The sequence below is a fragment of the Gymnodraco acuticeps genome, unplaced genomic scaffold (assembly GCF_902827175.1).
Source record: "Gymnodraco acuticeps unplaced genomic scaffold, fGymAcu1.1, whole genome shotgun sequence".
Lineage (NCBI taxonomy): Eukaryota > Metazoa > Chordata > Actinopteri > Perciformes > Bathydraconidae > Gymnodraco > Gymnodraco acuticeps.
The window spans coordinates 681,854-695,578 of NW_022990152.1; the positions used below are offsets into that span (position 1 = coordinate 681,854).

A 13,725-nucleotide genomic window follows, 5' to 3' on the forward strand; every position below is an offset into this window, starting at 1 on the left:
TAATGTATCATATATCTCCTTATCTGAGTCAGCTGAGCCCTATCTGGCCGTGCAACACTCACAGTGTCACATACTGTATGCAGAAGTATTATTTTAAGCAACACATTAAGTTGACGAAACACTCGAGACAAATGTAATTAAAGTCAGATCGTGTTTTAGACGGGGCAGTGATATCATAAACCTGTTAAAGTACGCATTCAAACACTTTTTCTTTTGCCAGCTGTATTCACCTTGCAGGTCTATGTGGCTTTTATCCTGGATAAAGTGTTTAAGTCATGGATGTTAAAGTTTAACTTCTTCATTTTTGACTAGTATTAAAGTTCACTTTTCATTCAGGAAGTATGACGCTGCGCTGTCCACTTTCATGTGAACGCGCACCTAACTAGATAGGACACGGCTGGTTTGAGCGATCCACTTGATAACCAGCGTCGTAGTACAGTTTAGCGAGAGCGCGTATGTTTTGGATTAGGCCAACCGGCTAACTCAAACATATCCAGGTTAGGTTGAACCAGCTTCGGAGTACGGGCCCCAGGTTGAATTGAGGCGAATATTTGTAATGTTCAGAGGTTGTTGTTTAATATTCATGAGGATATTTGTCATTGTTCAAATGATAATAAACATTAGCATAAAGCATATTTGTCCACTCATATGTTGATAAGAGTTTTAAAAACTTGAAAAATATTCCTCTAAGGTACATTTAGAACAGATCAAAAATGTGCGATTAATTTGCGATTAATCGCGATTAACTATGGACAATCATGCGATTAATCGTGATTAAATATTTTAATCGACTGACAGGCCTAGTATATATATTAATAATTTAAGATGTAAATGAATTCCAGTTTATTTGTAGTACTTTCTATTATTATTGTGACATTTGGTGGCATCAATGTGTGCATTTGATACAGATAATGGAGCAGTTGCTTTATAGGGCCACAGTGTATATCCCTTGAAGTCAAATAATGAGATTGCCTTACCACAGCATCTGGCTCTATATCGGACAGGGCTACTATGCTAAATTACTTTAATGAGCATTTTGTGTCCTGCGGTTCTCTGTTTGATTCTGTGACTAACTCTGCTTCTGTGAACACCACCGTCTGTGACTCTGAACAATATGGTCTGGAAAACCCTTTCAGTTTTTCTCCTTTTACTGTTAATGTTGTTCATGAAGCAAATGCAATTCCAAAAGTATGGAAGTCAGCTTATGTCTTTACTAAAAGGAGGGGAGGCCACTTTATTAAATAACTATAGGCCAATCTCTAAATTGTCAGTTCTGGCGAAGGTGCTCGAATGCCTAGTGAGTGAACAAGTAAAGGAGTTTTTATGTAAAAATGATATCCTGTCTAAACATCAGTCAGGCTTCAGAAAGCAACACAGCACCATCACTGCCACAATGAAAGTGGTGAATGACATTACGAGTATTTTAGATAATAAGCAGAGTTGTGCAGCTCTATTTATTGACCTTTCCAAAGCGTTCGATACCGTCGATCATCGCATCTTGAAGCAGAGGCTACTCAGTATTGGCATATCCAGCCATGCAGTAGGGTGGTTTGTGAACTACTCTCTGAAAGGTCCCAATGTGTTCACTTTGATGGGCTGTCTTCTGAGTGGTTAAACATTGCTAATGGTGTTCCTCAAGGTTCTGTTTCAGGTCCACTTTTATTCTCCATCTACATCAACAGTTTAGGTGAAAATGTCAATTAAGCTACTTTACATTGTTATGCTGATGATACCGTGATGTATTGTGCATGTCCCTCCATTAAGGAGGCTGTTGTTAAATTGTAGACTGTTTTTAACATTATTCAGACTCAGCTCTCTGAACTTAAGCTTATTTTAAATGTTGATAAAACCAAGGTAATGCTCTTTTCAAAAGCTAAAAAGACACCAGAGCCTGTTTTGGATATTGTAACTGCGCAAGGACAAGTACTCAAAGTGGTTACCTGTTATAATTACCTTGGTATCTGGCTTGATGATTGCCTCACTTTTAAACTTCATGTCAATAACCTGCTTAAAAAGCTGAGGGTTAGACTAGGTTTCTTTTTCAGAAACAAGTCCTGTTTCTCGCTTGAGGCCAGGAAAAGGCTCTGTGACCTTTTGACCTGTGCTGGACTATGGTGATCTGGTCTATATGAATGCACCTGCCCATTGCCTGAACAAGTTAGATGCCGCCTATCACAGCGCACTGAGATTGGTCACTAACTGTAAAGCACTTTCGACTCCACTTCGAGCGATAGAACTATTAACAAAGCACTTATATACTAATAAAGGACTGGCTTATCTAAAGCCAGTTGAGTAGCACTTGAAATGTTTTTGCTCTATGAAACCTGATGTACTTATATGATTCTGTTCTCTTCAAGTTTGTATTTTGTTGGTCGAACGCACTTATTGTAAGTCGCTTTGGATAAAAGCGTCAGCTAAATGCAATGTAATGTAATGTAATGTACCCTGTATGCCAAGGCAGGTCTGCCATCACTTACTGTAAAGAGGCTCAGTCATTGGTACACGTTTATTTATAAAGCTTTGTTGGGTAAACTCCCGTATTATATCTGCTCTCTGATAACACAGAGAGTTGCAAGCAGCTATTGTCTGAGATCGCATAATGTAGTATTGTTAGATGTGCCAAGAGCAAGGACTGTCTTAGGTAAGACAGCTTTTATGTGCGCAGCTCCACTTGCTTGGAACAGTCTTCAGCAAGAATTGAATCTGAGCAATTTTATTCCTCTGAATGTTTTTAAAGCAAGTCTAAGTGAAATGCTCGTTGAAACTATGGGTATTTGTAAATGTTGATAAGTATGTAAATGTAGCTTGTAAATATGTTGTATGATATCCTCTATTGTTTCATGTTGTTTTATGTTTCATGTGGAACCTAATTGCTGCAGGTCTCCCTTGAAAAAGAGATATATGATCTCAATGGGACCAATCTGGATAAATAAAGGTTTGAAATTAAATGACCTCCACACAGAGCCCCCCCACGTACAACTATAATATTGCATGAAATGGGGCTGCATTAGTATGTTTTGCATTGAAGTGCATGAAAGTTTTCACTTGTAAAGACCCCTCTAAATGTTAAGTTGATGTTGATTATCAAATTCCAATATTATTAAATGTGAGATGTTTCCGGAGGAAATATATGACAAAGATCATTCCAGCCTTGGATCAAGGTGCTGTGCTGAAAGCAAATTCCAGGTGCAGTCCCAAAACAATGAAAGGCTTAGAGGATAAAGGACAAGCACTCCCAAGGCTGGAAAACAGGAAATGAATCAGTGCCTTTTCTCTAGGAAACTGAAAATGTACACTCACTTTGCAGAGACAGAAGGTACATTTACTGTTTGGCTTCACTTGATAGATTATCATAATTGTAATAAAGACATTAACTGTCGAGAAGCACTACAGTTACTACATTTTTAAAGATATTAGACCTCTTTCGTTTCTCTGGATGTTTGTGACATAGTTTCTTACACAATATTTTAGTAAGGAGCTGGTTTAGCTTCAAACTCTTTCAATGCTTCCAATGATTGCTTATACTATATGAAACCTCTTGGCTGACTTCACTGTTGACCTCCTACTGCGCAAGCTCTCGCGCAAAAGCCGGATAAGAGAAACGCATTATGAATTGATTTATAGGAATGCATTATTGCGGCATGTTTTAGTAGCTATTCAATTTTAATAATGTTTGAGCAGCGGGCGCAGCAGTCATCTCTAGAGGCGAGGAATTCAGGGCACAGATTCAAACATCTCAATTGGTGTGACTGTGCTCTCAGGGTCCGAGGCATATGTCCTTGGGTGTGTCTTGCACTCTGTCAGTGTGTGTTGGGGTGGGGGTCGTAGCCCAGACAGCTGCACCCAGTTTAGTGGCTTTGCTCGACCCTCAGAAGTCTCCTGATGGGGATTGATGCCGCTGGGCTGTGATTAAATGCAAGAAAAATGCCTGTTACAAAACCCTCGCTGGTTAATCTGAGGTTAGAGGGGGGGAGGTACCTGTCTTTACTTATCTTACTTGTCAAACACACACAGTGGCGGGGGCTCAAATGTCCGACAGAGATCTGTAATGTATGACCGGGGGAGGGGCTGCTCAATGTTTCTTCGTGTCATTGGTGGTTATTACCAGCTGTCTGTAACCACCTGTACTGTAACACGAGAGGAGAGCTAACCCACTAAAGTAAGCTAGCAGCATGATAATAAAAACTATGGGTACCTCTTACTAACGCTCGGTAAAACGGGTTCAAATGATAGTAAATGTTTTTCCCAAAATATCATTTCTATAATTAATAATTTGAGAGGCCTTTAATGTGAATATGGATCGTCCGAAGGCACCAGGACAGTCTGTAAATTATTCGTACCATAAATCATCAATGATGATCCCAACAATATTTATTTATATTCTTTGATGCTACGGATTTGTTTTTATCCTTCAAAAAGACTGCAACTATTGTCATGCTCTTTTAAAAAGGTGTCTCATTGGAAAGTGGTAAACCATTGTAGATTGTGATAGTCTGAGAGAAAGGCTAGCTGTGGCAAACATCTCCAGTGTTGTGTTTAATGTGACAAAATGCCTGGAATCCTGGGGAAAAAACAAAGCGCCTCCAGACTCCGATCCTCAGGCTCGCTCACACTTTCTCACACTTGACTCAAACACACTCTGAGGATTGAGAGCCACCTGCTTGATAAGTGATAGACGCAACAGCTGCCTTCGGCTAACACACACACACACACACTCCGCTGTTGTTGTTGAGCAAACTGCTGACACACACATACAGTAACCGACACCCACACGTTTCAATTTTCACTCCTTCTCATCAGCTGAACAACTGAAGCACCTTTCCCCCCCCCTTCCCCCCCCCCCCCCCTCCAAGTGCTACAATCTTTGTCAACACATAACACTTTGTTTTGTACCAGAAACTGCACTTTGAACATTTTAAATTGTACCCGTTTATCTCGGCCCTTTTTGTTTTGTTTTTTATATGTAACACTGTGGGACTGCGGGAAACGGTATCTCGAGATTTCTGGATGTATCACACATGTAGTCATTTTGACAATAAAGCTGACTTTGACTTTGAAAGGGGTCATGGGAAATTATTTACTTACATTTTTGAGCAATTTAAGTAAGAATGAGAAAAGCAGGAGTGATTTGTTATATTATTTTACACATTTATTGAACAAATAATACAATGGGATACATGTGAAAGTGTGTGTGAGGTTATGCAGAGGTTGTTGCTGGCTGCTCGGAGGCGGGTGGAGTCACTTCTTCAGGTTTCGGCATCTCAACCTGCACAAATAAATCCACACATTTATGATTATTATATATCCTTACGTCTCCTCTCTAACCTATTAGGTAACTAAAACTAGAAATGGCCTTAAATATCATGTCTAAATGATCCTTCTACAGATTTGTTATGGGGTTGTTGTTATGTTGGAGGCGGGGTTTGGAGCGTGGGCGTCCTTGTTTCGAGCGCCAGCTGGAGGCAGACGGGGGACATGCTTCCCCACCGCCTGCAGCCGGCTCAGAAAACACGACACCCACACATCTCTGCTTTTATAACCCTGTTTCTGTATGGCAGCACACACAGAAGGTGGACAAAATAACAGCAACACTTTACAACATTACAACACTGCAGTAGACTATTTAGATATTGAGCGATATCGCTTTAAAAAAGTTCTGATCTTTTACACTTTTTTTTCTAAATTGTTCTCAACCTGTCATGTTAACCTTTGACCTTCTATGCTTGCCATAGTTCACAGTCTGTGAGGCAGCATTTGGAAAGGACTTGTTGTGTGAAGTGTAAATATGCTGTACATATTGTACCTTCACTGCAGTCTGCTGTATACCACAACATTAAAGAACACACTGTGGTGTTTAAATACCTGATAAGAAGACAGCTTGTCCAAGTTTATCTTATAATAAATTACTCCAAGAAGTTGCACTTTGTCCATGCTGAAATTCTTCTTCTTTTTAACAAACTCAGGGGCTGCTGGTTTTAAAAATGAAGAAGTACACGTGAGTTAGGGCTGCTCAATTCATCGTATTTTCATCGCAATTACGATTTTGGCTTGCAACGATTATGAAAACAACATAATCGAAATAAAATGATTATTTATTTATTGGTTTTTCAGTTGAATTATACTTAAAGTTCAGGGTAATCAACTGTTAAAACATACTGTTCACATTTTTCTTTTCAATAAATGTATGTTTTCAAAGTAAATGGATAATCGTGATATCAATTATTGACCCAAATAATCGAGATTATGATTTTTGCCATAATCGAGCAGCCCTAACGTGAGTCTTTCTCAAACGACCAGAGTACCCAAGTTGTACTGAATTACACTCAGATGTCTACCAATCTTTTTTCAGATTGTGTTTTGAGCCCAGTCCTCGTAGCTGCTTGTTAGTGTAGCTCCACATCTCGCACAGTTTGTCCACATGAATAAAATATATTTTATCTGCATGACAACACAAACTAGCCTCTTGTTGTTCATGGGAGGAACGAAAACATCCACCGAATGATCTCTGAGTTGATGAAGAGAAGGATATCACGTGCATTAGCTGTGATTCGCACACAAATATGGAACTAACTGCAGGGTGAATGTGCTTCAGAGGGTTTATAGCTCCTCCACTGATTGGTGATTAACACATGGGACATAGAGGACAGGACAACACGCTGCCTTTACGCAGACACAGCTAACATTAATGTGTCAGGAGATGCTATGGACCAGTGTCCTCTAAGAGCATGAAGTGCTGTCCTGCAGCAGGTCTGCATGCTAATCCTGTGCTTGTAAAAACTCCAGAAAGACCTTGATCCAAATATCCTTCGTCCACACTTTTGTCTAAGAAAGTGCTATTTTTATCCACCAGCGAACAAATCTCAGTGAAAATAAAATGTAGGTCACAGAGCGCAGTAAGTCATCTCTCGCCAGATCTAGTGTGTCTATTAATGAGTACATCTTTTTTAGCATTACGCTGATGCACAGAGAATGCCAGAGCAAAATATATTTCGCCTAGATGGCTCCATCCAAAATGATCTCGCAGCCTAGTTTGAATTTGAAGAATTGATGCTTTCTCTTTAAGAGCCGCTTGTTCTCAGACATCAACCTGAGCGTCACGATGTCTAGAATACGAGCCTTGAACCTGGAGAGATTTAAAAATACTTCTTCCTTGGATCTTGTGTTATCTTCTGTGTCTTTGATGTCGTGTTTTAAAAAGACACTGCAGTTTGTCCTTCATGAGGAGGATGGGACCTGGAGCACACACTCATCTATTTCCTCTGTTTTTGCCAAAAATATAAAGTGCTAAGTAATAAAAGATAGCCGTGTTATATCCCAACCTCTACTCCCTCCGTAAAACAGCAGCAATTTGGCCAAGTATTCATTAAATAGACTAAGACCCTCCCCCTTTGAAGTCACTGCCTGTCTGAGGTATTAGAATAAATAAAAGAGGTGTTTGTTGTTCCTACCAGTCTCCCTGCCCGCTGCTTCAGTTTCCTCCACACCGTGTGATGAGCCTGCAGAGAGGAAGACAACGTGACTGACAGGCACATGTACACACTGATAAAGTGCTTTTAATGCACCGTACAAAAGGACACGCTTTCATTTTCAGTCTTTATTTCGAACAGATTAAAAAATATTAAATGTGAAAAACAGAATACCGTATTGTTATAATACAGTATTTATCCACATTCATGGTAATATTTATAGATTCAATAAAAAAACAAAAAAGAAAGTCTTCATATTAATAATAATAATAAATCATATGTGTCCGAAAGGGAGTAGGAGGAAGCAAATGCTTATTAATTCCCACCCCTTACTTGATCAATGATTGTCCTTTAAATCATTATGCAAGTTATTCCTACATACATTTATACATATACAATCATTTCTCATCTTCAATCACCTTTCTTCCTTCTCATAGTTTTCCAAAAAAGTGTTTCTGTACATCCTTTTAAACTGAATGATGCTTGTGCTTTGTTTTAACTCCTGCTCCAAACCATTCCATAACATCACCCACTTTAATATTGGAATAACAATCAAATGTCATGAATATTCTGCTGCATGGCAACAGCGTTTGTAATTATAATCTTGAGGGAAACCACTGCAGACTGAGAAAGAATCACTGCTTGATACATCTGTGATTAAAACCTGGATTGCCTCAAGCAGGTGCCAATAGATGACCATTTCAACTGGTTTACACCTTTTAAAAAGGGCTGTACCGAATACTTTGAAGCTTTCATTGGCATTCAGACTCAACATCCTAATGCTGTGCAGCTTTTCTGTCTGCATGTCTATTCTTCCTGTTTAAGCCTGCTGTTTCTGGACTTGGAAAAAAACTGTTTAAATAACTAAATGTTCTCACTCCATTTATTTAGGATAAAATGGTGGTCAACAACACTTCTGGTCTACTGGGAAGGTCAATCTTTTAAAATACAACAAAAGGTCAAACGTTAAGGTTTTTACACAGTAGATTAAAGCCTGACAGTGTCTCCTTTTAGCGTATTAGTGTGCTTTCCATCAGCATATCAGAAACACATCCTACCTCCATCTGCAGCGGCAGGGAGAGGCCCTGTGCTCGGCGCTGGAGGCCCCAGGGACCCTCCCCCAGGCTGTGGAGGGCCGTCACATCGTACTGGGAGCAGAGGCCCGTCCTGCCCACCAGGGGGCCCGCACTCAGCAGCACATGGTCACCACATCTGCACACAGAGAGGAAGGAACACGATTCATCAGCTCTCCTTCACACAAAGAAGTTACGAAGTCAAATAGGAAACTAAGAAAAAGAGTGGAAATGAAACAAAAGTCACCTGTGGAGCATCACGGTGCCAGTGGGACTTTGTGACGCCTTCTGCTCCACCTCTTCCTGTCTACACCTGGATGACAAAAAGAAAACATGATCAGCTTGTGTCCTGGATTATTATGTGGGGGGGGGGCGATGCAGAGAGGGCAACAAGGACAGCAAAAGAAGGACACAGAGGTGTATAAAGCTAGAAAAGGCACAGAAACAGCTGGAAAATGTTGAAAAAGCTGTAAACCGTATCAGTGTTAGACTGTTCTGTTGCTTATGAAGCGCACCTGCTGTGTGAGAAGACCTCCAGAGCCACAGAGGGCACCACGACCAGAGGCTCCCAGGCCAGGTCCTGGTGGATCAGCTGCTGGGCCCCTCGGGTGAGAGACCGCAGCGACTCCTGGAGAGATAAGATACCGCCATGTTGGTTTATAACACTCAAATCTGGTATCCCAAGGTAAAATAACAACACCAAGAAAAACATCTGAACTATTCCATCTCTACAACTGCTGGTGACCAGCTAAGTCTTCACTTTTAATTCACACTCTGGACTCTCTTCCTCGCACAAAACACATTTAAATAAATATGAATATGCATGTGTGGTAGCGTAAACACCCAAGTATAGAGACTCATTTTGCTGGCAGCATTAGTTTAAAAGGAGGGTGTCAGCGAAACACGCATTAAGGTCAAATGATGCCTAATGAAGCATCTTTGATATTGTTTCAATAGACGAGTATTTGATATCCAAAAGATGGAAGATCACTTCTTAAAGGAACTGAACATGCGCTGAAGACCTGATGTCAATGGTAAACAGAAACGATGGCATGACTGTTTTATTTTATTTTACAGATATCCTGCTATGAAATGTAATTGTTATTTGTAATTTGTTTGTCAACAAAAGGACAACGTTAGCTTAGGAAGAAGACAGACGGGAAATGACTGCAGAGGCTTATTTGCACTTTAGACCACATACGCACCTCAGAGGGAGTCCATGAGTCGAGCTGAGGGTCGAGCACCACGTCACAGCAGAAAGCCCCGGCAGTGGCTACTGCAATGGAAACAGAAACACATGAACACCACTCACCAGAGTCAACGTGTATCTTTCAATAACGTTATGAGAAAATGGCCTGCCAGGAATTATGTTTAAGGAGCCAAAAGAATCGTACTTAGACATAACAAGTCTAGCAGAACGGGCAAAGACAGACGCTGCATCTAACCTTCAATTCTGTCTCGAAAGTTCCTGGCAGAGATTTGTTTAATACTACAGGTCTCTGATGTTTGGTTAGGGTAAATAAGGAGAAACAAAGAGGATCTCTTTACTCTCAACATCCATGGAGCTGAGCAGCTCCACAGTGAAGTCCTCTTTGAAGGCAGTCTCCAGAACCTGACCCAGCAGGGCGGAGCAGGAGCGCCAGTAGGCCTGAAATGAAAGGAAACCACAAACATCTCAAACACTTCTATATCCCTTATAGAACATTCTTATGCCATTAATAGCTGAAAGAAACCAATTTAGGAAGCTTTGAGACATCCAAATTGTTAGTGTGTACAGTATATGTGTTGTGATGGACGTGGATTTACAGTGCAGATAGCGGCTTAACACCTTCAGTTGGATTCATTTACATTTCAATAGAGAGATAACGGTAAATATTTACCTACTTTAGCATCACCTGTGGACAAGTGAGTATGAATATAGACTTGAAAAGACGAGAGTAAACATATCATTTAAGATAAGAAATGAAAAAAGTATAAAACACTATCATGTACTGAAACAAATAAAGCCAATTCCTACTTAAGAAATGCCTTTATTCCCCTTGAAAATGTATGAAACTCCCTGACTTTCATAATTCTTTCACAGTTTTCAGGTCACTATGAAAAAGCTGGAGACTCTATGTTGAAATCCTATCACATTAAGTATATTCTCGTGGTAATAGTACCTGGTTGGCGATTGTTGGATCGTTGTCTTTGAATGTGAGCAGGGTGAGAGAGCAGGCGTGAGTGAGGGGCTGGTGGACGGACCACGGCTCCCCGTCCACCAGGGCCAGAGCCGAGTTGTCCACATAATGTTCTGTCAAGTCTGAGGGAAACACAGAGTGCAAAACAAGCGTTTATTTATAGCGACACATATCGTGCATCCACATTCCCTTAAAACGGATTATTTTATTTTCTATTTCATTTTAACTAGCACCTTTTTTCAGATATGTAAGCATACCTGTCTGTACCGACTACTAGGGATGGGAACGATTAATCGAATATTAGAAATTATTCAGGTATTCTAATAATTATTCAGGTATTCTAATAATTATTCAGGTATTCTAATAATTATTCAGGTATTCGAATATGAGTTATTAATTGTTTTATTATTATTTTTATTTTTTTGGGAGGGTTGCCTAAGTTGATTACATATTATCAAATTGAATAATTCAATGTATACGACAGTGCCATAGCTAAATGTGTGACGTCTAAAGGTGTGTTTTGCTCCGCTCACCGGTCCCTCACAGCGGGGCAGAGCTGCAGGTGCTGATCTCTCTCTCTCGCGTCCGGTTATACTTCACTCGCGTTTATGTCCAAATCCATCAGATCTAGCTAGTGCTAGCCAATGATATGGCTGTTGTCCCTCCCTACACGCAGACCACGCAGACTCAAACCTCATCTTAGGCCCAAATGCGCTCCGCAGCCGTTGCGAGGTTCCGGCGCTAACAGTTCATGAGCGTGCTCCTCCGCCCCCTGTCAACACTCGCGACACATGAGTGGCCAGCCTAATCAACAATAAGCGCTGCTTGGCAACCGTGTGTGGCGGCAAAGTACAGACGTTTTGACTGGAGAGATTTAGTTTTGCCGGTATTCAACATATTTTACCAGTCATAGTCCGGTAATTATTTACACTCTAAGAAGAGTCCCACAACAGACATGGCGTCAAAAAGGAGTAATGTGTGGAAATATTTCGACCAGGTTAGTGAGTGCGGTGTAGAGGTCAAACTATGCAAAATTAAACCTATACGTTGCTATACCCGCAACCTCTGTTCCAGCTGAGAGGGTCTTCTCTACAGCTGGGCTGATTGTGAATCGCCTCTGCACATGAAAGCTGTAGGCCTATAGCTGTCAAACTGTGATCACCAGTTCAATACATTTGACAAATTCGACTTGGTTTCTATACTTATTTGAACATGTATTTATTTATTTCCAAAGGTTGATGAAAAAAAATGTTTGAAAAAAAAAAATTGTAATCTTTTTTTTTTATAGGATATGAACATTTCGGTTAACCGGTTAAACGTGTTTTGGGGGGTCGAATATTCGAATATACATTTGCTTTCAAATTCCCATCCATACCGACTACCCAGGGAAAGGTCAGAGAATTTAAATGAATGTCTGAATTTATTTTTTATTTGACAAGACTTAGAAGGAAAGGGGTAATGTATGTATGTGAGCAATAACGTGTAGATTTGAGTGGACTGTAAACTGAGGTGGGTGTGATTTTTATGTACATCTCCATGTAAGTTCTTTAAAGAAAACTCACGCCGGGCGCAGCTCAGAGGAGTGGACATCCCTCTGTTCATGACCAGCAGAGTACCTTCCAGCCCCGGGCACTGCATGGACACCTCGATCTTCTCGATGCGGGGGTACAGAGCTCTCTGCCGGGCCTGCTCTCTGGAGAACACGGCATTGCGTTGGCTGCGGACGTCTGCAGGCGAAGCACGCAGGGCTGCAGCGGCAGATGAAAAGCCTGTGAAGAGAAAGAGGAGGAAATTATGGAACCTAGCAGAAAAAGGGATGCAGACTTATTCAAAAGCACTTCAAGGCTTTTATTGTCATTTGCACATTAGCAGTGTAGATATGTCAATGAAAGACTTAGGTCACAGGCTCCTCCAACAGTGCAACATATATAATAGAACAAATACAAAAGATACAATAGTGCAAGTAAATACAAATAAAATAGAATAGCAATCGTGCATTAAGAGTCTATATACAAGTAAATGGAATATGATATATTAGATCAATAATTTGTAAGATGCACAGATTAAACACTTTGTATAACCTTGTATAAAAAATGCCAATGCAAATAAAGTAAATATATATAACGAAAACACTACTTTATGTTCGTGTCATATCAATATCTGGGCTTAAAACTAAATTGTTCTAAAATAAATCTGTGTTTCAAAGTGAGGGGTACGAACCAAACAATCTATGGAGTTGCATTATGGGAAGTGTAGGCTCTCGTAAAATTAAATAATAACACTGGCTCTCACTTAAGGAGAGGTCCTTGTACGTTACTCTACGTACTGGGGACATTTAGTAGAATAGAGGCGTGCTTATCGTTATGAATTACACTTTGCATTAAATGTCATGTCAAAATGTCTATTTATCCAGCCTCCAAATTACATTTCTACCTAGATAGCTCACATGCTAATGCTAACGTTACTCACGGCGCTGGAGAACTTGACACACGGTCCTGGTCACCATTGTGAAGAAGATATTTATTTCTACACCTACATAAATAAATAAAAACGCAAATGTGTACGGAAGGGCAAATGGATAAACGTATGTCGGTTGTGTCTTTATCTGAAGGACGCCATGCCTGTTTGACGTACAACAGTGAAGCAGGTCCGGGTAGGAACTTAATAGTGCTGGGAAAGTTCCATGTGACCCACAGGACGTGCAGTTTGTGTTTATGACAGCAGGGGTCGCTGTTGCTACTCATTTCAATGAGGCTTATGTAAAGGAACTGAAATATTTTTGTAGTCCGTTGCTGGAAATCTTTAGCAGCACCATTTTAATTAACATTCTCCAGAGCCGTATAAAGAGATATAGGGCTAGCTATTATCTTATACGGCTCCGGCAGCAACAAAAGACTGATAATACTTCCGCTGAAAGCTTTCAAAATAAGACAGAGCCTGCCAACAAGCTTTTAAATAATTACCTTACTGAATCTCCTGAAAAATGAGCGCTGATGAACAAGGGTT

The 13,725-nt window shown here is 40.4% G+C and overlaps 1 protein-coding gene across 1 annotated transcript; it reads right to left on the reverse strand.

The window, feature by feature from the left end:
- Positions 1–5,124: 5,124 nt before the first annotated feature.
- On the reverse strand, positions 5,125–13,385 carry mrpl39 (mitochondrial ribosomal protein L39). Its single transcript, XM_034217278.1, has 10 exons — positions 13,189–13,385; positions 12,282–12,488; positions 10,702–10,841; positions 10,088–10,187; positions 9,745–9,815; positions 9,055–9,167; positions 8,787–8,852; positions 8,525–8,678; positions 7,449–7,496; positions 5,125–5,266 (listed from the first exon to the last, which is right to left on the reverse strand). Exons 1-10 carry the CDS (start codon positions 13,223–13,225, stop codon positions 5,198–5,200), a joined length of 1,005 nt encoding a protein of 334 aa, XP_034073169.1. The 5' UTR covers positions 13,226–13,385; the 3' UTR covers positions 5,125–5,197.
- Between the last annotated feature and the right edge of the window lie 340 nt (positions 13,386–13,725).

Bases quoted from the DNA above. Each gene is read 5' to 3' on its own strand.
- mrpl39 (XM_034217278.1), bottom strand. From the start codon at position 13,225: ATGGTGACCAGGACCGTGTGTCAAGTTCTCCAGCGCC. The intron at 10,842-12,281 runs GTGAGTTTTCTT...TGTTTCCCTCAG, and splicing joins TCCTCTGAGCTGCGCCCGGC to ACTTGACAGAACATTATGTG. The intron at 7,497-8,524 runs GTAGGATGTGTT...TCCTCTCTGCAG, and splicing joins CCCTGCCGCTGCAGATGGAG to GCTCATCACACGGTGTGGAG.